Raw genomic sequence first — 21,162 nt, forward strand, 5'->3', positions numbered from 1 at the left:
TTCAGAGTATGTAACCTTTGTATCTAGCTTTCACACCCATAAGTTAGCTCAAGGTTCCTCTTACACTTCTCCCTCATTTGATACATTCATGGAGATGTGGATACTTGAGCAATCTAAGTTGACCAAGATGGGGATTCTCAAATCTTCAAAGTCACAAGCATTGGTGGCTAATAAGGGGAATCAAATCAATCAAGGAAAAGGAAAGAACCAAAAGCAACCTAAGTCTAAACCACAACAAGATGGAGCACAATCATCCTCTCCACAACAAGGTGACTCACCTCAGAGGAACTATTATAAGGAAAATATTTTTTGTGCATATTGCAAGAAGTCAGGACATGATGAACAACATTGTTACAAGAAGGATATTGATGAGTTGAAGAATCTTCTTGAGAAGAACAGAATCAACCTACCTTCTAGAATGTCTACATCAGCTTCTTCCAAAGATAAAGATAAAGATAAAGAAAAGGATCACTCTTTTGGGATAGATAAAGGAAATGGACAAGCTCTTTGTGCTACTACAAGTCTTGATTCAAGGATATGGCTTCTAGATTCAGGGGATTCTCATCATATGACATCTTTGCAGTCTATGTTCTCTTCATTTGAGCCTTGTATCATGCCAAAATTTTTTTATGGGCAATCATACATACATGGATTTGATTGGGAAAGGATCATTTGCCATTGGGGATAACTCCTTCAATGATGTGTTGTGTGTACCCCACTTGACAATTAATCTTCTTTCCATCTATCAAATCACACATGGAGGAACTAAAAAAATTGTGGAGTTCACACCTAATTCAGTTATCATTAGAGACTTGGAGACTAGAGATATCATTGCGACTGGGGTGGTTGATCATGCGTCTCGGTTATTCTCCTTTTCACATTTTGGTCCTATTGGCGAGGTTGATTCTTCCTATGTTGATGATTCAGATTTTGAGGAGAACTTTGGGTATGTGAACTTGGGTGTTCTCACATGTGACCCCATTCTTGAGCCTTCCATTTCATCTCCTCCTATTGATATCACATCACCTATTGCACTTGATGATGCAACTAGTGCACCATTTTTGCCTTCTTGTGATTCAATTTAGTAGGATATTTCATGTCTCCCAGCTTTAGTTCATTGGGATGACTACTTGATAGACATTGCAGGTTTGTTTGTGGAGTCCTACATGTTGGCATTCTACACTCTTATGAGAATAGTTGATGTTGTCATTGATGGAAACCAACTGGCAACCAACTGGCAACCAACCAGATAGATATCATACATTGGCACCGATAGGTGCTTACACTGGCATTCAGATTACATCGGCAACAAAGCATACTGACACCCAAGCTGACATGGGATAAAATTTTGTTTATGTGAATTGTTTTGTAAATGTAATTAACTATTTGTAAGCCGACATGCTATATTTTAAAGACTCATATAAGTATGAGATCTTATAGGTCATTTTGATATAAAAGATATGGTTGAATGAATAAGAAATTATTGTATAAGGTGATATAGTGGACAACAAAGCTTTTGGTTAATGCTTCAGCTTAAACCAGTACTGAACTAGGCATTAAAGAGATGCTATTTTGAGCAGTACATTGTATTGGATTTAATTATCCATATTGTAGTTAGTGAGACTCTTCATTAAGCAATGTGCTCTAGGTTGTTGGTCTCCCTGCATGTGCAAGCCCCTATTGTAAGTAGTATTTATTCATTGGCCAGTGAGTAAATATTCTAGGTCACAAATCCCACCGGGTTTCCTCATTAAAATATCTTGTGTTATGGTGTGTTTCTATGATGTCTCTATTATTTGTGTTTACCGCATTAATTATTGTTTACCGGTACACTGTTTTGGGTTGCAAAGTTATAAATAAGTTTAAATATTCAATCAACTAATTAGACACTGATTCACCCCCTTCTCAGTGTCTTTGGGACTATCATTGAATCTAACACTTGGTATCAGAGCCTGGTCCTCTATTTGCAAAAGCCTAATAGCTTGAGGAAGATTATGAAACCGGTACAAATGGAGAATTTAAGAAAACAGTTGGAAGGAGCTCTTGAATATTTTGATGTAGAAAAATTGAAGAATATCAAACTTGAAGATGATCTAAGGACTGCTAAGGAATTCATTAAAGGACTTCAGGAGAACCTAGTTATAGCACAAAATAAGAGAAAGGAACTTCATGAGAAAATGCAGAACGATGATGATGAAAAGGAAACTCTTAGAGACATTGCAGATAAGTTGAGACAAGAGAATAGTAACATGAGAAATGAAATGCAAGATATGACTGAGGCTATGTAAGGATATTGAAGATAGGAAGAAGAATGAAGAAGACTTGACTAGGAGACTTAATGATGCAGGAAATGAAAATCTGAGACTTTGTCATCAAAAGGATATGCTAAAGACAGATTTTTTTCACATGCAACATGATAAGAAGGAGCTCACAAGAAAAGTTGGAATTCTGCAAAATGAGTTGATCACTGCAAATGAACACAAAGACAAATTCAAGAAAATTTCAGAAAGACTTGATGACATGCTGAAAAGACAAAAAATTGATGAAGATACAATTGGACTTGGATTTGAACATGGAGAAAGTTCTAGGAATGCAAATAATCATGATCACAGTAAACCGGTAAGACAACCTAATGCTTATAAATTTAATGGGAAATGTTTCAATTGCAACAAATATGGTCATAGAGCAAATCAATGCAGATTTATAAATAATCAGAATACAAACTTACGCACTGGCAAATGTTCCAAATGCAATAAAGTTTGTCATAATTAAAAAAATTGCAGAATGAATGTGAAATGCTATGTTTGTGGTAGATTTGGGCATTTATCTAATCAATGCAGAACACAAACAAGTCAAGGATATGGAAAGAATATTCAAAGGAATAATGTAACTTGTTATGCATGTAACAAGATTGGACATATTGCAAAATTTTGTAGAAGCAAGACTACACCGATAAACAATAAATGATATAGTGTGAAGGGAAAAGAAAAGGTAGATGAAGTAAAGAAAGAATTTTCAAAATGATGGATTAAGAAGAGAGATCAGAGAGTTGATGAATCTATCTCTACACCAATAGAATAGAGTAACCCTCCACTGGTAGGAGATTCTTCATCTGATTGAGAAATAATCCTTAGGGGGTATTGTAGCAAGTTGAAAATCATGCATTCTACCCTCGGTTGATGGTGAGAAGATACATTTTTTCTTTACCGATAGAAGTGTTAAGTTTTCACTTAACTGGCAAGCATTTAATGTGGTTGTTGGAGAGATTTTTGGTTATAAAGCATCGACAAACCCTCATTTCAACTCACAAAGAATTAAAACATTTAGAGAGCATGAAACTGAGCAAGGGAATTCTAAGGCGAAGGAGCAAAGTGTCTTTCAAGCATTCTGAGAATTTCAAGTTAAGAGGTATTTATCAAAATGGAAACTTCATCTTTTGTTCTTGAGTTTATTGCAAACCCTACTATTGTGGAAAACATCAAATTCCCTAGACCTATGTTTAAGATTATCCCTGAGATTGCAAAGCGAGATGATTATGTCAGAGCTTTTTTGAAAATTCCAAAGGGTGTCGCATTTGCTGAAGACCCTAGAATCTAGATCCATTGCAACATACAAGACCTAGGGACTGAGGATTTGAAGAAATTTTTTAATGAGGTTATTGCCAATGAACATGGTGTGATTAAACCCAAACATAAGATTGTGGAAGACTTAGGCTTTGTAAAAATACTAAACATTCTCAAATTTCCATAGGAAGTTGTACGACTTTTACTTAGCAGAGTCCATGGAGAGTTCTTGTGGTTAGAGTTAGTTTGCAAGATAACCAAGGAAGAAATTAAGGAAGTTACTCGTTTACCTTCAACCAGTAGTAGGCCTGATAAAACCAAGAAATTACCTAACAAGAGTGTGACAAGCTTAACCGGAACCACATCTGATAGCAGATCACTTATAGTCAATGATGTTACGGATATAAATGTGAGATATGTAAGTATGATACTTGGATATAAAGAAACACATGCAAATAGACTGAATTTGGTTTCTAGCCTTTGTATTCACAGTGCATACGAGATGGTGAACAATAATGCTAAGATTGATGTTTGTGAATGGCTTAAAGATGAACTGATTGACAATTTGAAGAAGATTAAGGGAGATAAGAAAGGTACTTTCCATTTTGGGAACCTACTAGTATGCTTGATGCTATACTTTACCAAAGAGATACCCGACATAGGACACAAAGATTTTGGTTATGATATCCCCGTAGAAAAACAAATTCAGGAAGCTTTCACCCGTATGCGCACTAACTATGATAAGAACATTGTAGATTACCTTAAATCTTTTCAAACTAAGATGAGAGCAAGAGAAAGGTTACCGCAGAGCATAGTTGATAAGTATGACAAACAAATCTGCTTTGTTATTAAAAGAGATGAGACTTGGATGAAAGCAGTAAGCCCTAAAACTATTTGGGTTACTAAGATGGGTTATGAGGTAGACCTACCTGTTCTGGAAATATATGCAAAATCCCTACTTGATGCACCTTGGAGTCATCTGAGAAATTCTTTGGTAGTGCTGAAACCATTGAGAGTAATGTATCTATGTAGAAGAGGAGAAAAAGAAGAGAAATTTTTATTAGAGATGCATCTAAGAAGGTCAATGAAATCAAGGAAAATGTCATGAATATCAGTGGTATATCAGCTAGTGAACTTGAAGGATTGCAACAAGAAGCACATGTTTCATCGGTTGTAACATCTTCTGATACTGACAATGGAAAGGCTAGTGAGTTTAAGAGAGTAGAAAGGAAAAGGAAAACCCCACTGGTACCTTCTCCTTCTCCTAAGAAAACCAGAACACAGAGAAAGAAACAATAGGCAGTTAGGGAACCGCAGAAGAAACTTACACTAAAGAATAAACAAACACCAACTACCCCTACACTGGATGTTCTACTGAATGAAATAACACAAGAAATAAATATGGTAAATGTAAATAAATGGTATCATTCTTTTAAAGGTTCTAACAGGGACATAATAGAAGAGATCATAATTTTACATCTAGACATCTATAAAAAAGTTTTGATTGAGGTTGTGGATGTTTTGCCTAATGATCTCTATTTGAGACTTGAGGCTAAATGACTATCAGTGATGGAACTTGACAAGAAATTGAAAGTTGAAGCACTTTTGGTTGTACATCTGGTAAACTCTAAGGAAGAGATAGATGAGCTTATATCTGAAGCTAACCGGTCTGTATTTGTTAGTGGGCACCGACAAGTAAGCCTGATGGCTGGGAGAGTTAAGGAAATTGCTGATGAGACTGTAGATAAATGGGACATAATTTTTTGTTGAGAAGGAAAAGAAAGAGGAAATAAATAGACCAAAACTAGACAAAACATTCAAGGTATATTAGAAAGATAAGGGAAAAGGTAAAGTAGGTGGTGTACCTACTATAAAAGTAACATATAACATCCCTCTGCCACCTCTGGACATCCCTCCATTAACTTTAGCATCATCGGTACACACAACCAATCCACCAGATATGGCTACTGAAGGTATAACTCATGATGATACTAACCCAGAGTCTGAAATAATTTTCACCATGAATTTGGATACACAGGATATAAACATTGTTGTGGAAAAAGAGACTGCAGAGGTTAAGATAGATGATGTTAAGGACAGTAAGATCTCTGAGATACCGACACACACTGTTGACTCTCAGGAAAATGGGATACCAACACAAGTTGATCAACTGGAAACTAAGAAACCTACAGAGGATAAGGTAACTAACACAGAGCAACATGAATCAAAAAAATAGGTAGTTGAAGAGGTACTTGTACAAATTGAGAAACCATCAAAAGAAGAGTTACAAACATAGATAGATCCACCGGTAGAAAATATAAGTAAAATGGAAGCAATTGATGTAAATAAGGAAGAAATAGTGAAGGTAATTGGACAAGCATCTGTTGAGAGAAAATCCATAGCAGAACCAAGCACATCAATAGGAGAATTCAGAATGACTAACATCACAGATGTTCTTTTGGATTCTATCAAGAGGATAATAGATTGCAATGCCTTAGCATTTAAGGTATTTGATAACACATTACCTATCTTGAAAATTATTGCACCTACCTATCAAATAGATCACATTAATGATTCTTTAGGTAAATTGGACACAATGTCCAAATTTATTGCTGAAAATGTCATAACTATAGATAAGGTGAATGAGGATACTATAAAGGAGAGAGTTGACAAAGAGAAAAAAAAATTATTTGAGAACACTATAAAGAATAGTATCGATCACTTGGACACACTTTTACCAGTACTTAATTATACAATTTTGGAGTATAAGGAGCTATATAGAGAAGCATGTAAACCTCATTGTTTGACAGAGGATATAGATGAGGAAATAAAGAAGACACAGAAAGAGATTGATGATATTACAGACAATATGATAGGTTCTTTGGAACTCGTCTCAGTTTTTGAGCAGGAAATGGCAGTTTTTGAGGAGAAGTTGGAGAAACTTGAGAAAGAGAAATCAAGGTTAAGGTTAAAAGCCTGGGAACTCAAAAGTAAACTTGGTCCAAAATTAGACAGTCTCATTACTCAATGGGTTGAATTATCTAAGGCAACAGTTCAAGGAAAATGATCAGTGGAGCAGCAAATGCACTATCTAATTGGCATGATCCAGCATACTAAGGCAACTCTAACTGACAACAACAAGTTTATGCAAAGTTTGAACCTAGTTTTGGCGGACATTTTTCAGATTGTAACCAACCAGTTACAGGCGATGAGGTAGCATTTTTTCTTTATTTGATTATTTATGACATCCTTTGTCATTGATGTCAAAGGGGGAGTAGTGGAGAGAAAAATGCATTTACAGAGGAGATCACTTGCTCAGGGGGAGCACTTATTTTTGGATAGCAGTTTTGGATTTTTCTCATGAGTGTTGCCATCAATGCCAAAGGGGGAGATTGTTGGCATTCTACACTCTTATGAGAATAATTGATGTTGTCATTGATGGAAACCAACTGGCAACAAACTAGCAACCAACCAGCATCACAGATATCATACACCGGCAGGCACCGACAGGCACCGACACCGGCAGGCGCTTACACCAACATTTAGATTACATTGGCAACAAAGCATACCGACACCCAGACTGACATGGGATAAAGTTTTGTTTATGTGAATTATTTTTTCAATGTAATTAACTATTTGTAAGCCGACATGGTATATTGTAAAGAATCATATAAGTATGAGATCTTATAGGTCATTTTAATATAGGAGATATGGTTGAATGAATAGGAAATTATTGTATAAGGTGATATAGTGGATAGAGAAGGTTTTGGTTAATGACTAAGCTTAAACCAGTACTGAACCAGGCATTAGAGATGCTATTTTGAGTAGTACATTGTATTGGATTTAATTATCCGTATTGTAGTCAGTGAGACTCTTCATTGAGCAGTGTGCTCTAGGTTGTTGGCCTCCTTGCATGTGTAGGCCCCTATTGTAAGTAGTATTTATTCATTGGCCAGTGAGTAAATATTGTGGGTCACAAATCCCACTGATTTTTTTCCCACACCAAGTTTCCTCGTTAAAATATCTTGTGTTATTGTGTGTTTCTATGTTGTCTCTATTATTTGTGTTTACTGCATTAATTCTTGTTTATCGGTACACTATTTTGGGTTGCAAAGTTATAAATAAGTTTAAATATTCAATCAACTGGTTAGACACTGATTCACCCCCCCCCCTCTCAGTGTCTTTGTGACTGTCATTGAATCTAACACTACATTGCAGATTTGGGAGACATCATTGATGACATTCATCTTATCTTTGATGAAGATGGTCCTTCTTTGATTGTTGCAAGGGAACACTTTGACCCTCTTATGCATTCTCTACATGATCATTCTTTAGAGGTTGACATGATTGTGGATAATTTTGTACAATAGTTTGAGGAGGTCTCTTTATTCTTTGAGGAGACATGTGAGTCTTTGGATATTGTTCTACATTCATCTCCACTAGATCTTGGAGTGCCTTTTTCAGCAGTGTGGAGTAGTTCACAACCTTTGGAGGGGGTAACTTTCAGCATCGACATGGGGACACCTGAGCAATTTTTAGAGATTTCATTCATCATGAGTTTTTCTCCTACATCTTTCCTTCATGATTGGGGAGACTTAATGGATACACCTTTGGTTTTGTTTCTTCCCAAGGGGAGGAATGTTGCTTGATGTTTGAAGAGAAGTTTCTTCATTCATCTTCAAGCTTCTACCATTTGTGTTGATTCTACATTAAGGAGGGGCTACCTAGTCTCTCTTCTTCTTCTCTCATATGGGGGGGACTTTTTCCTCACATGGGGTTTTGTCTTTCACATACTTCTTTGAGATTTCTTTGTATATAGTTTTCATCTCTCTTTTTGGGTGAGGGTTTTTTCCCATTGGGTTTTTCTCTCTTTCCCTGCTTTATGAGAGATTGCATTGGTTTAAGTGCATTTACATTTGTACATGGCTTCCTAACATGGCCTACTAGTCGGGACCCATCTTGCATTGATTTGTTGCAATGTAGACTTAAGTGCATTCCCCTAAGTTGCACTTAAGGGGGGGTGTTGGTGTAATTATTTATTCATGTTGGATATTATTACACCTTACTTAAGTTTACTTAGGTACATGCATATCATAGTAGTTTGGGTATGAGACACTTGAGTGTTTGTGCCACATTGGGATAGTGTGTGTAGGAGAATTTCCACCTTTTGTGGTCTTATTTTGTTGTTACATTCCACATTTCGTGGGTGATCCACCTCATGTGGAATATTATATTGTTTCTTCTACCTACCACACCTATTTCCTACCTACCCTTGTTTCTTATTGAGCCACATGTCATGTTTGTATGCTCACATATCCATATAGCCTTCCCTGTATAAGCAGACTCATATACATTGTATATAACAATTGATTGATTGATTGATGATACAGTTGATTGGTATTTTCATCTTGATAGAATACAGTTTATTCCTATCATCTATTTTATCTCTCTATTGTACTTTTCATTGAGCTCTTGATCTTGGCAAAATCTCACAAGCATACCAAATCCACTAACTAAGTTTAAATTGCATTAATTTTAAATTTTATGCATTTAAAGTGATTTTGTCATGATAACAATGATCTCTTTATCTTTTGAATGAGATTTTGAAGAAATCGTCATTTCTCAACCAAGTTGTACCCCTTTTCATCATCGTTTCTCTGATCAAGTACTTGTGTATTGAGATGTTAGCTGCATACATGAGCATCTTATATAGATCCATACATTTCATTATATATTTATTTGCATTCATATTATTGTATAAAAATAAACATTTTCATTACTCATTACTCATTTTCATCATTTATTTACATATGAAAAAGAAATAAAAAATAACATCCATATTCATTCCCATTACATACATCCATACTGAAAAGATATGCATACATATAGAATAAAGCATATAGAAAGACATCTCATAATCAATCAACACAAGTATGATGAAATCAAATCAAGAGCTCGTATATCTCGTCATAACTACTACTTGTTGTTTTCCATACGAGTTACCATAGTTAAGCACAAACTCGTATGAGTAAACGTTATGACCCACACGAGTAAAGACTATCATACAACAAATAGTAACATGTTGCACAATTAAATGGTCTCTTAAAAACACTCTCGTATGATACTAGGGTGGACACCAGACGAAAAACCTTATATATGCTCATGCGACCAAATACAAAGCAACAGATACTCGTATGAGCCACAGTAACAAACCGATAGTTTTGTGGTTGATTATGTCATCTCTGGCACTCGAATCGATGCTCTTGAATAGGAATTTCCATCTTTCTTCACAGGAGGTTTTTCAAATTTTTGAACTTTGAGAGGCAAAAATGAATTGACAAAGACACATTGAACCCCTTATATAGCCCAAACCCTAATTTTAAAACTTTCTCCAATGGACATAAAATTTGTACCCTTGCCTAAATCGACTGTCCTGAGTTCATTTTCAAGATTGAAATCAAAATCTGATGTCAATTTTCTAGTCAAAATTTCACAACATTGACCACTTGGTATTTTCGTCTTCTAATCGCTTATTCGAAACATTTTGCGCTCAAATAATTTTGAATTTAAACCTTCAACATCAATCTTCGTGCTCAAATTATCATCGTTAAATATTTTTATGTTTTCAAAATTGCCTAAAATCATTGTACCCTCGCTATCTTTTGATTTCACTCCCGAGGGGGCATATTCATTACATCTGAAAAATCATTACATCTTTTCAGTGATTATCATTATTTAAAAGTCAAGAAATTTTTCAAATCTTCATCTAAAGTCGAGCATAAATCTTTTCAGTCAAAGAAAATCAATTAAACCCTATTACTAGGGGCATCTTAACTCAATCACGCCATATTAAGTTCAGATTCTTTGATGTCAAATAAATCAATCTCTAGGGGCATAACAATTTTTGTCCTTATCTGAATCAATCTCCAAATCAATGCTCAGTTTCATCACATCAAATCAAGTTGGACATTCTCTCTTTGCTCAGTTGATTCATGTTAAATCAAGTTTAGAATCAGTTCACTTTGCTCAGTCGATTCTTGTGCAATCAAGTTCAGAATCAGTTTTATCTCTCGCTCAATCGATTCTTGTTCAATCAAGTTTGGCATCAGTTTTATCTATCGCTCAGTCGGTTCTTGTTCAATCAAGTTCGGAATCAGTTTTGTCTCTTTTCTCAATCTAGTTCAATCAAGTTCTAGATCGATACTCATTTTTTGATCAATCAACTTCAAGAACAATATCTTACTCTGCATCAGTCCTAGTTCAATCAAGTTCAAGATTGGTATTGCTTTAATCAAATCTATTCAGTTTCATCGCTTCAAATCAAGTTGAACATCTTGCTCTTCATCAGTTTATGATCCATCAAGTTTAGAACTGATATCTATTTGACATCAACTATTCTTTATGCTGGCAATTGACACTCATTGGATTCATTTTGTTGTCATTGATGGCAACAAGATCTGATGGAAGTCATTAACCAGCACTAGGAAGCATATACCAGCAGATACCGACTTTGGAGCATTCAGGGCTACACTGGCACCAGCACTGGCACCGACATCAAGGAGGATTTACTTTATAAATCATTTTGTAATTATTGTCAAGGCCGGCATTGAATATCTTTTGTAAATGTATTGTAAGCTGACATAAGACATATTATTTGTAATAGGTATATAGGTCAGTCTGCTAGGTTATTTTTGAGATGATGATGAGATATATGAGATGTGTGGATATAGGAGAATATAACAGAACTGTATGATGTGAAATATATGTATGAAGATCATTTTGTATGCAAGTGTTATATCATGCAATGATCAGTAGATAGATTGGAAAGCATTCTTGGAGGAGAAGAAATACCGGTAGTAGTTCAGGGTTTATGAACCGGTACAAAGCAGAGCCAGAACCAGAACTCTATTTTGCATAGCAGATACATTATTGAGTTCATTTTCAATAATTTACTTTAGCAGAAAGCTTGTAGTCAGTGAGGCTCTTTAGTGATGAGCAGTATGCTCTAGGCAATGTGCCTTCCTGCAAGTGTAGGCCCCTATTATATGTAATATCTTTTCATATGGCTAGTGAACTGATATTGTGGGTCACAAATCCCACCGTGTTTTTTCCTCATTGAGGTTTTTCACATATAGATTTTGTGTTATGGTGTTCATTTATGTGTATGGTTTATTGAATTCTTGTTATATGTTTATTTGTTTACCAATTTATATATGTATGGTGTAAAAGGATAAAAACTGTTCATACCGGCAGAACACTGATTCACCCCCCTCTCAGTGTTCTTGGATCCCAACACTTTGAACCAACGCAATGATCACACATTAATTCAAAGAGGGGAAAATGTAATACCCTAAAAATGGTCACCTAAACCATGGGTCCCTAATCTCAACAACATCACCAAGGTCCTAACCAAAGGCAATTAAATCAACCTTGAGCACTTCATTAATTATTTCTTCAATCATTAATGTTACATGGAAAATTAATCACTCTATACTAACTAAATATTCATTTAATTAATTAAATCATTTCAAGTAAATCATTTTGATCAATTATCCTATTTATTTAATTAAATATCCTAATATATTTAATTAATAAATCAACTTGCCATTTAAATCACAAAAAAAAAGAATTAGTTTAAAGAAAAAGAGGAATTAATTTACAAAAAGAGATTAATCAGAAAAAAAGGAATTAATCTCCAAAAGAAAGAGTAAAATTAATCTTCGAGAGAAGAAATCAAACTTAATATATTTCTTTTTCTAAAATTGAGATAACTTGAGAAATTTTAGAAAAGCAATTAAATTGAATTAATCATTTTTTCTAAAATTAAAACTCAAAGATTTTCTTGAGGAAAGAGGTTCAGTTACATTGAAAAGAATTTTTTAAATAAAAATCTTGATCAAATTAAAGAAATGTGCATGGAATCCACTAATTTTCTCTCAAGTGCATGGAATCAACTAATTTTATCTCCAATGCAAACTCAAACTTATGATCTGGATGCATTCAATGAAGCTATAATTGGAATCTATTTGAAGATTAACTTAATCTGATCTCTCAATTATTTCAATTAACCTGGATTGTGCTTTTTCTTGAGGAATTGTAACCGTTCATTGTTAATCGATCTTGACCATTGGTCTCTCTTTTGAGTCTCTATAAATTCAACCCTTCATCTCTCATTCAAGACACCCTGGAGATTTATTGTTATTGTGCAGTTTTTGCTCTGGAGTCAATGAAAATATTGTGCTTTGAGATTATTGCAGCTTAGTTTAGCTTTTTGCATTTTTAGTTTAATCATGATTGCTTGAATTCATCTAGCTTAATATTCATTCATATAGCTTAATCTTGCATACATTTATCTTATTCTTATGCTCATATAGATTAAATCCTTCATCTTTGTGTAGTGTAGTCACTGGTATTGCTTAGACAAATCTAAGAGCAAGTCTATACTCACATCTTTTAGAAGGCAATAGGTCGATTTGTTATGGTTTTTTTATATTCATGATTATATCTGTCTAACCATGCATGCAATGACTTAATTGAAGTGTTGTGTCTTACAACTTGTAGACTTTATCTACTTTTCACATACACAATACTCAACATGTATGTATAAATCTACATGCCCAGTGGTGGTCTCTCAGAGTAAGATTAAGTATTTTATCAAAGTGAATTTTGGAGAGGATTTAGATGAGTGTTGGTATGTGCAGTTGCAGAAAATATCAAATGGGAAAATTTGAGTATTAGGATCTTGCCCTCTAGGCAGCATCATAAGAATTTGTTTTACAGTGTGATTCTCAATATATCAGTCTACATGCTTATCAGTTTAAAGGGTCTCATGTTGTCATTTTATCAGTTTTTGTAGTTGTTTTCAGAGGCTCCGAGCTCAGTTTAAAAATAAAGGAGGGGTTTAAATTTATTCAAAGTAGAACAAGTACAAAGCAAGGGCATCAAACAACCCTGTCAAGATCCACTAAGTAGTCTAGCTGATGAGATAAATCTAGGGCTAATTGACCCTTATCTATGATATACCAATTATGCATGTTCTCAAAAGCCCATTTCGCGAGACAATTGACAACACCATTCCATTCCCTAGGGATATGCATGAAAGAAACAAAAACCAAAGAATCACACAAATGAAGAATCTGGTTAACAACCAAACTCAACTGCCAACTAACATCTGTAGAATGATGTCGAGTCAGAAAATTCACCACAACCTGAGAATCGGATTCACAAATGAGCCTACTCCAGCCAAGAGCACAAGCACGCTCCACAACAAATAAAGTGGCGAGAGCCTCCATCAAATTATTAGTGTGACAACCTTTATAAATAGAAAAGAGAAATTGAATAGTCCCCAAGCTATCTCTACCAATGTTGCCAATACCAAAATGACCAGGGTTTCCCCGAGAAGACCCCACTCGTGTTAATTTTTAGAATGCCTTGTTGAGGAGAACACCACCTCCCCACCTGATTTATCTTCTGAAGAGGGTGTCAACATCTATTTCTCATGAGATGGTGTTGTGGAGGAGGAAGATGGAGCCAATTGTAGTAACTAACATCACCTAGATCCATAGTCGTAGACAAATCACATTTTGTAGAAATAGGTTCTCCCAAAGAGTGGAGAATTTTCCACCACAAGAGGTGGGTTCCCAACAACACATCTTGAAAAATCTGATGATTGCTCTCCAACCATATATGTTGAATAATAAAAGAAGGGCCAAGAGACCAAGCAACTTGAAGAAAAGAGGTTTTGGTCGGGTCGTGCTCCAACGAGAAAAAAACTCAGCCAAAGAAGAGACATGCCAATAGGATTGGTTCCACAGCTCCCACCAACAGTGCCAAATATGTCTAGAATAGGAACATTGAAAGAAGAGATGAGAGACACTCTCTTCACTATTACAACACAAAACACACATCGAGGGGCCCTAAAAACCATGCTTATATAAATTATCCCAGGTGAGGCACCGGCTGTGGACCACTAGCCACATGAAAAAATTACACTTTAGCCTAGAGAACTTATACCAAACTTGCTTCCACCAAGGGACCTGAATGTCCCCAAAAGTCTGTGGCACCAACTCAACATAGCCAGTAGAAATAGAAAAATTTCCAGACAAATCATTACTTGCCCAAGCCAAAACATCATTCCTTGCCAAGGTGGTGCATTCACGAGACTCAAGAATTTGAGCTTGATCTTTTCTATCTTCCACAAATCCTCCAAGCGGCCATTCAGAAGGATTTTTCCAACAAAAATGAGCCACCAGCCCTCCATTATGAGCAATCTTATAATGATCAACAATATCCCAACCAGCAATAGTAAACATATCAGAAAGGGACTGAAGATGAGGATGAGTAGAAAGGATAGGAGGATGACCATCCTAGGAATCCAGCCAAAAAAGAGCTTGAGACCTTGTATGATACATCCAAAATAGCTTATTCTTAACTAACTGAGCCCCCAACTTAAGAGTATCCTAGATCATAGAACCATGACCCTCCATAGGAAAACGAGGAACATAAAACACATTAACATTTGGAAGATACTTATGGGTGAGAATACGAGCCCAAAGTTGATTCTGACTAATGTACTAGTGCCAATATAACTTAGCAACAAGAGCTTGACCATTAAAATAGCAGAACATAAACCAAGTCCACCCTCATTCTTAGGCCTGCACATAGTGTCCCACTTAACAAGGCTCCATTTAGCAGTTGACAAAGTACACTCCAAAGAAATTGCTGAGAGAGGGTATCAAATTCTTTAAGGAAATACATGGGAGCAGCTTGAACAAAACATCTATAAATAGGCAAAGCTTGAATAACAGATTTTAAAAGAGCTAGTTTGGCAGTAGTAGATAGCCACTGGTGAGTCCAATGATTACCCTTCCGACACAACTTGTCAAGTAGAATTTTCCAAGAAGACCTGGTGTGTCTTCCAACAGTAAGAGGAATATCCAAATAAACAAAGGGAAGAGACCCAACTTGAAACCGCAAAATATCAACAATCCTCCTCTGAATGGCCTGAGGAGTATTAAAGAATAAGATGGAAGATTTATTCTCATTGAATTTCTAACCAGAAGCAGCAAGGTAAATATCCAAGGCATGCCAAAAAGATTTAGCTTCCCTAATACGAGCGAAACCCATAAGAGCAATATCATCTACAAATTGGATATGAGAGATCTGTGGCAAACCATTGCCCCATTGCCAACCATGAATAAGGCCCTGAGAACCATGAAACTTAAGAAAATAACCCATACTCTCAGCCATAATAATGAACAGGTAAGGCGAAAGAGGATCTCCTTGGCAAAGACCACAGGAAACCCCAAAAGGCTCTGAAGGTTCGCTATTCACAATAACTGAGAAAGACGAAGAAGTAACACAACTCATAGTCCAATTCACCCACTCTATGTTAAAACCAAAGGCTAAAAATAATTTTTTGAAGAAAACTCCACTTAACTCTATCATATGCTTTGGCCATATCCAATTTGATGAACATAGAGCACTCCTTTGAGGCTGCCATAGAGTGAATAACCTCATAAGACACCACCACCCCATCCAGAATTTGTTTACTAGCCACAAAATCCCCTTGTTCCTCAGAGATCACAAAAGGAAGACAAGTTTTGAGGCTCTCTACAATCAGCTTAGTGATAATCTTATATACCACATTACAGAGAGAAATCGGGCAAAAAAACTTAAGTTTATTAGCACCATCCTTTTTGGGGATGAGAATCAAGAAAGAAGAATTCAAAGCTCAGAGCATCTGCTTACAACAAAGAGATTCCCAAACCACCTCCAATAAATCCAGATTAATAATATCCCAAAAATCCTGAAAAAATTCAATAGGAAAACCATATGGGCCTGGAGATTTACCTTTGTTCATTCCGAACACAACATCCTCTAATTCGGGAAATGAAATTGGATGAATGAGAGAGGCATTCATAGAATTGGTCACTAGAGAGGGAATAGAGAAGAGAATCAAATGCTCCTCATCCATAGTAGGAGGGGGATCTTTAGTAAAAAGATCAGAGTAGTAATGACGAGCCTTGTGAGACATAGCTGGCATAGATGAAATCTGAAGCCCTTCTGAGGTAACCAGAGAGGAAATATACCCCTTATTATGACGATCTTGAACAAATTGGTGAAAAAAAGCACAATTACTATCCCCTTCTTGAAGCCAATCAACTTGAGCCTTTTGTTTCCAAAAAATCTCCTTATGAAGCTCCCACTCCTCCACATTGTGCACAGCTTGGGATTTTGCTTTTCCAAGAGCATCCGAGAAACCATTATCCCATATCTGGTGAGTAATCACAGCAAGATGTTCCAAAGCACTCCTCTTCCTAGACTTAAGATGACCAAAGCATGACAGATTCCATCTCTTAAGGTGATCTTTGACATATTGAAGTTTCTTGACAAAGAAATACATAGCTGTGCCAAAAGTAGGGCCTCCCTCTCTCCACCACTTAGCCAGTAAGTCATGTAGTGAAGAGTCTTGAAGCCACATAAGCTGAAATTTAAAAGGAGGATTCTTTGGAGCAGCAAAAGAAGAAGCAAAAAATTTAATAGGCTAGTGATCAGAACCTTTCTAGTCTAGAATTTTGGAAATAGTAACCAAACTGCCACCAACCCAAAAATAGGAGACAAGAAACATATCCAACCATTCAGAAATTGCTTCCTCTCCACTTCGTTTATTATTCCAAGTAAAAATCCCATTAGAAGGCTTAACATCCACTAAAGCAAGCACATCCACCTAAGCTCAAAAAAGATCAGAAGAAGGACCCAGTCTAGGCAACCCTCCTGCCTTCTCCTGCAGACTCAACACATAATTAAAATCACCTCCAAAGATCCAAGGAAGATAAGGAGCACAAGAGTGGACAAACCTAAGATGTACCCAAAGCTGGATTTTACCTAGGATATCAATTGGAGCATAAATGTTTGTAATAAGAATAGTCTCCCCAGAGTCCAATGCGGAAGCAACCATGGAGATAGAAGAATGACTAGAATTCCACCAAAGGGGATAAATCTTACGAGGATCCCAAAAAAGAGCCGGACTTCTAGAATTACCATGAGAGCCAATGCATCGACACTGACCAAAATACCAGATATGAGAAGCATACTAAAGCATGCAATCAATAGAAACCTTAGTCTCCTGAACACAAAAGATGTTTGGAGGATGAACAACAATCAAATCATGAATAGCCTTTTGACGGGAGATACTATTCAACCCCCTTACATTCTAGGAAAGAATAATCATGGAGGAGATGGGGAAAAGTGAGCATCAATGGTCTTAATAGACCCAAACTCCACCAATAAATATCCAATAAGTTTAATCTTTTCAAGATCCTTATTTCTCCCAAAAGTACAAGGAGAAAAAGAACCTTTCTTGAGAGGGAATTGTTGCATGCCGAGTCTGTGAGAAGAACCCTTACTCCTATCACAAACTACCTTAGCCAAATTTGCAAGAACCATGTCATCTTGCAAAGGCTCATCCATGGTCACATTTTGGTTCTGAACAACATGTGGATCATTCACCAAAATAATATCCTATGAAATGTGGGAGTCAGATCCCGAATCCTTATTCAAAACAACATCCACCAAATTTCCCTCCTCTAAGGCCAATGAATTCAACACCTTGAACTGATTGAGGCCCTCATCAGTTTGCCTATCTCTGAAAGATCTTTTTTGCCCATGGTTCCTTGCCCGAGATTTAATAGGAACAAATCCTTCCTTGTCCTTACCCAAATCAGTATCACTCATTGGAGCTTTCCTTGTGTCTGCTTCAGCCTCCTTAGGCAGTGAAGAAGGAGAGGGCCTATTAGAACAGGAATTTTTATTAACCTTAGGACATTTCCATTGAAGATCTCCATATTCATGACAGACACGATAGCAGAAAGGCAAGGACTCATAATCCAGTGGCTGAACCCAAGAAGAGGAGCCAAGACAGATTTCAAGAGAATCTGGCAAGGGGTTATTCAAGTCAATTTCCACAAAAATACGAGCATAATAAATTACCTTATGATCAGGGTTTATTGAGCCACCGCAGTAGGCTTCCCAAGAAGAGCCGCAATCTGCTGTAGAATATCATCCCTCCAAAACTCCAGTGGAAGTAACGGAAGTTGAACCCAAACAAGAACCCTAGAAGGTAATTCCTCGGCAGAATTAAAACCAATATGCTAGGGTTTGATAAATAGCCCCACATGATTATAGAAATAGGGTCCTCCCTCAAATACCCAATTTCGATCAGCAAGGTTGGAAAAAGAGACCATAAAGTAGCTATTTGCAGTGAGCATAATATCCATCTCACCCTCAACCTGCCACGATCATCTTATCTAGGCTTCCAATGCCGACAGAGAAATACGACTGCCAAGAAATTTGCAAATGAGAGTGTGACAACTCCAATACGATACATCATTCATAACCGAATCCGAAGAAATAACTAGGACTAGAAAATATTGAGATCTAGGGAAGTAACCATTAGCTTTCTTCATTTTTGAGCCATCACCCTCATAAAAAGACTCTAGTTTTTGTGCATGCAAACCCAAAGAAGAGCCATGCAGACCCGATGAAGAACCATTATGGGGCACCTCAGGATCAGCTACCACTAGACTGATGGATACCACCTGCATTGCCATGGACAAAACCACATATAACCCACACATAAAACTACTCACTCCCCAAAATGACAGCTCCGAGGAACAAACCGCAGTCCTCTCCAAACACCAAAACCCCCAAACAAAGAGCAAGAAAATCATGAACCAAGGAACAAAGAAGACAAGCCCCCCTATCTCCACACTCCCCCCTGTGAACACTTGAACTCCCCCACCCACAATGCCTGTAGCAGCTAAGAAGGAGAACAACTAGGGCATGAATGCCCTAGCCCGAGTTAACATCCACCTCCCGCTCAATGCCATCCTTATCTCTCAGCTCCGAGCTCAGTTTAGCCACTTTGAAAAAGGGTTAAAATTTAAACTTCAGTGACAACCCATTAAGTATTTCATGCTCCAAATACATTCAAAGATGTTGGTAGATAAGTGTAAGGTGACATTGTTTCTATTCGAAAAAAATTTAGGACCAAGCCCACAAAGGGACCTAGTGTTCACCATAGAATTATAGGGGAACTTAAATTTGGTTTGAAAACATTATTATTATTTAAGTCATTTTGATTTAAATAATAATATTTCAATAGATTAAAGTATTGATGGCTTCTAATTTTCAAAAGGAAAAAATTAAAATCATTATTGTTTTAAGGGGCATTTGAAGATAACATGGATGTGTAAAGTGATGGGGCCCTTTACCTTTGTGCACGATAAAGGTTTCTTCCCGAGTGATCAATGAGATAAAATGTATGCGTCAATGAGGATACGAGTGACCAAAGAAATAGTTTTTACATGAGCAAGTGAAACATTCATGGGGGCCACTAAAGTTTATAGTATATTCTCAGGTGCTCGAGGAAATGGAATGGAGTTCCAAGTGAAAAATAGAAATGCCCTAATCTTATTTTTGACTAAAATGTTATAGTTTTCTCTTCAGCATAAATCATTCATGGCAGCCATGATCGCACAATACGCATAAAATGGCTTTGGTGAAATGGCTTTAGAAAATTTCAAGGAAAATGCAACTCACAAGTGTATTGCCAAATTCCATGACCTTTCCTAGCATCCTCCCCTATGTGTCAAATAAGAGCTTTGGAATAGTGGATCAATATACATTGAAGCATAAAGGATGGAGGAGTTTCATCAGATATTATAGTTGGGAAATCTCTGACAAAAAAGTATGCAAAATGTAGAAGTATAAGATAATGAATGTGAACTATTCATTGTGCCCCAAATAAATATGGCCTCATTGCTGCAATGACTGCAACATTTACACAAAACATATTCAATGAAAAGGTTTAGAAAACCTTCAAGCAAATGCAGTAGCATGTATATTGCCAAATTCCATGACTTTCTCAACATCCTCCACACGTGTGCTAATTTGAAATATTTGGAAAAGGGTATAGACATTTACCAAAGTATAGACAAGGCAACGTGGAAAAGATTCCTCAAAGAGATGTGGTCTCATGGCTGGAATGATTGCAGAACATACATAAAATAGATTTCTTGAAATGGTTTTAGAAGTGTAGTTCCCTTCCATATCACACACTTTTGTGATACTTTTGATAGATACTTATGGCTTTATTTATATTTTGAATGCTATTATTTTGATGCTAGACATTGCATATTGACAGTTGATACATTATGGTTTTATGTGGATGATGATATACTCAAGACTATTATGATGATGGGACATATGTTTGGTTATTTATGAGAACTCATTATAAGCATGTGATTTATATCTTCTTATGATGATATTGTGCTATGTGATAATCTTACTTCATGCTTATATTGGATAGGATGAGATTATTGATGACATTATGTCTTTTTATTATTATATTATCATTCTAGTTGTGAAAGGGATGATGTTATGCCACTCATTTATGAGCAGGGTGTGATGTTGTGATTTCCTTTCACCCACTTTCTTATTTTATGTTATATGTAAATGCATATGTTGTACATAGATTTTTTATGTTATGCAAGATGCAAATACTAGACATCGACTCCACCTAGTTTCACAGGTGTAA

At 36.3% G+C, this 21,162-nt stretch overlaps 1 protein-coding gene across 1 annotated transcript; it reads right to left on the reverse strand.

Annotated features, from left to right (window-relative positions):
• Window positions 1-15,614: 15,614 nt before the first annotated feature.
• Window positions 15,615-16,968, reverse strand: LOC131862501 (uncharacterized). The gene is made up of 2 exons (XM_059214996.1): window positions 16,416-16,968; window positions 15,615-15,901 (listed from the first exon to the last, which is right to left on the reverse strand). The coding sequence occupies exons 1-2, from the start codon at window positions 16,966-16,968 to the stop codon at window positions 15,615-15,617; spliced, it is 840 nt and encodes a 279-aa protein (XP_059070979.1).
• Between the last annotated feature and the right edge of the window lie 4,194 nt (window positions 16,969-21,162).

The sequence above is a fragment of the Cryptomeria japonica genome, chromosome 2, assembly GCF_030272615.1.
Source record: "Cryptomeria japonica chromosome 2, Sugi_1.0, whole genome shotgun sequence".
In the NCBI taxonomy this organism is placed as follows: Eukaryota; Viridiplantae; Streptophyta; class Pinopsida; order Cupressales; family Cupressaceae; genus Cryptomeria; species Cryptomeria japonica.

What these genes read in the sequence shown, in the direction of transcription:
- LOC131862501 (XM_059214996.1), bottom strand. Translation starts at nt 16,968, where the DNA reads ATGTATTTCTTTGTCAAGAAACTTCAATATGTCAAAGATCACCTTAAG. An exon ending in TGTGTTCGGAATGAACAAAG is followed by an intron (nt 15,902 to 16,415) that starts GTAAATCTCCAG and finishes CGTCTTTCTCAG; the next exon opens with TTATTGTGAATAGCGAACCT.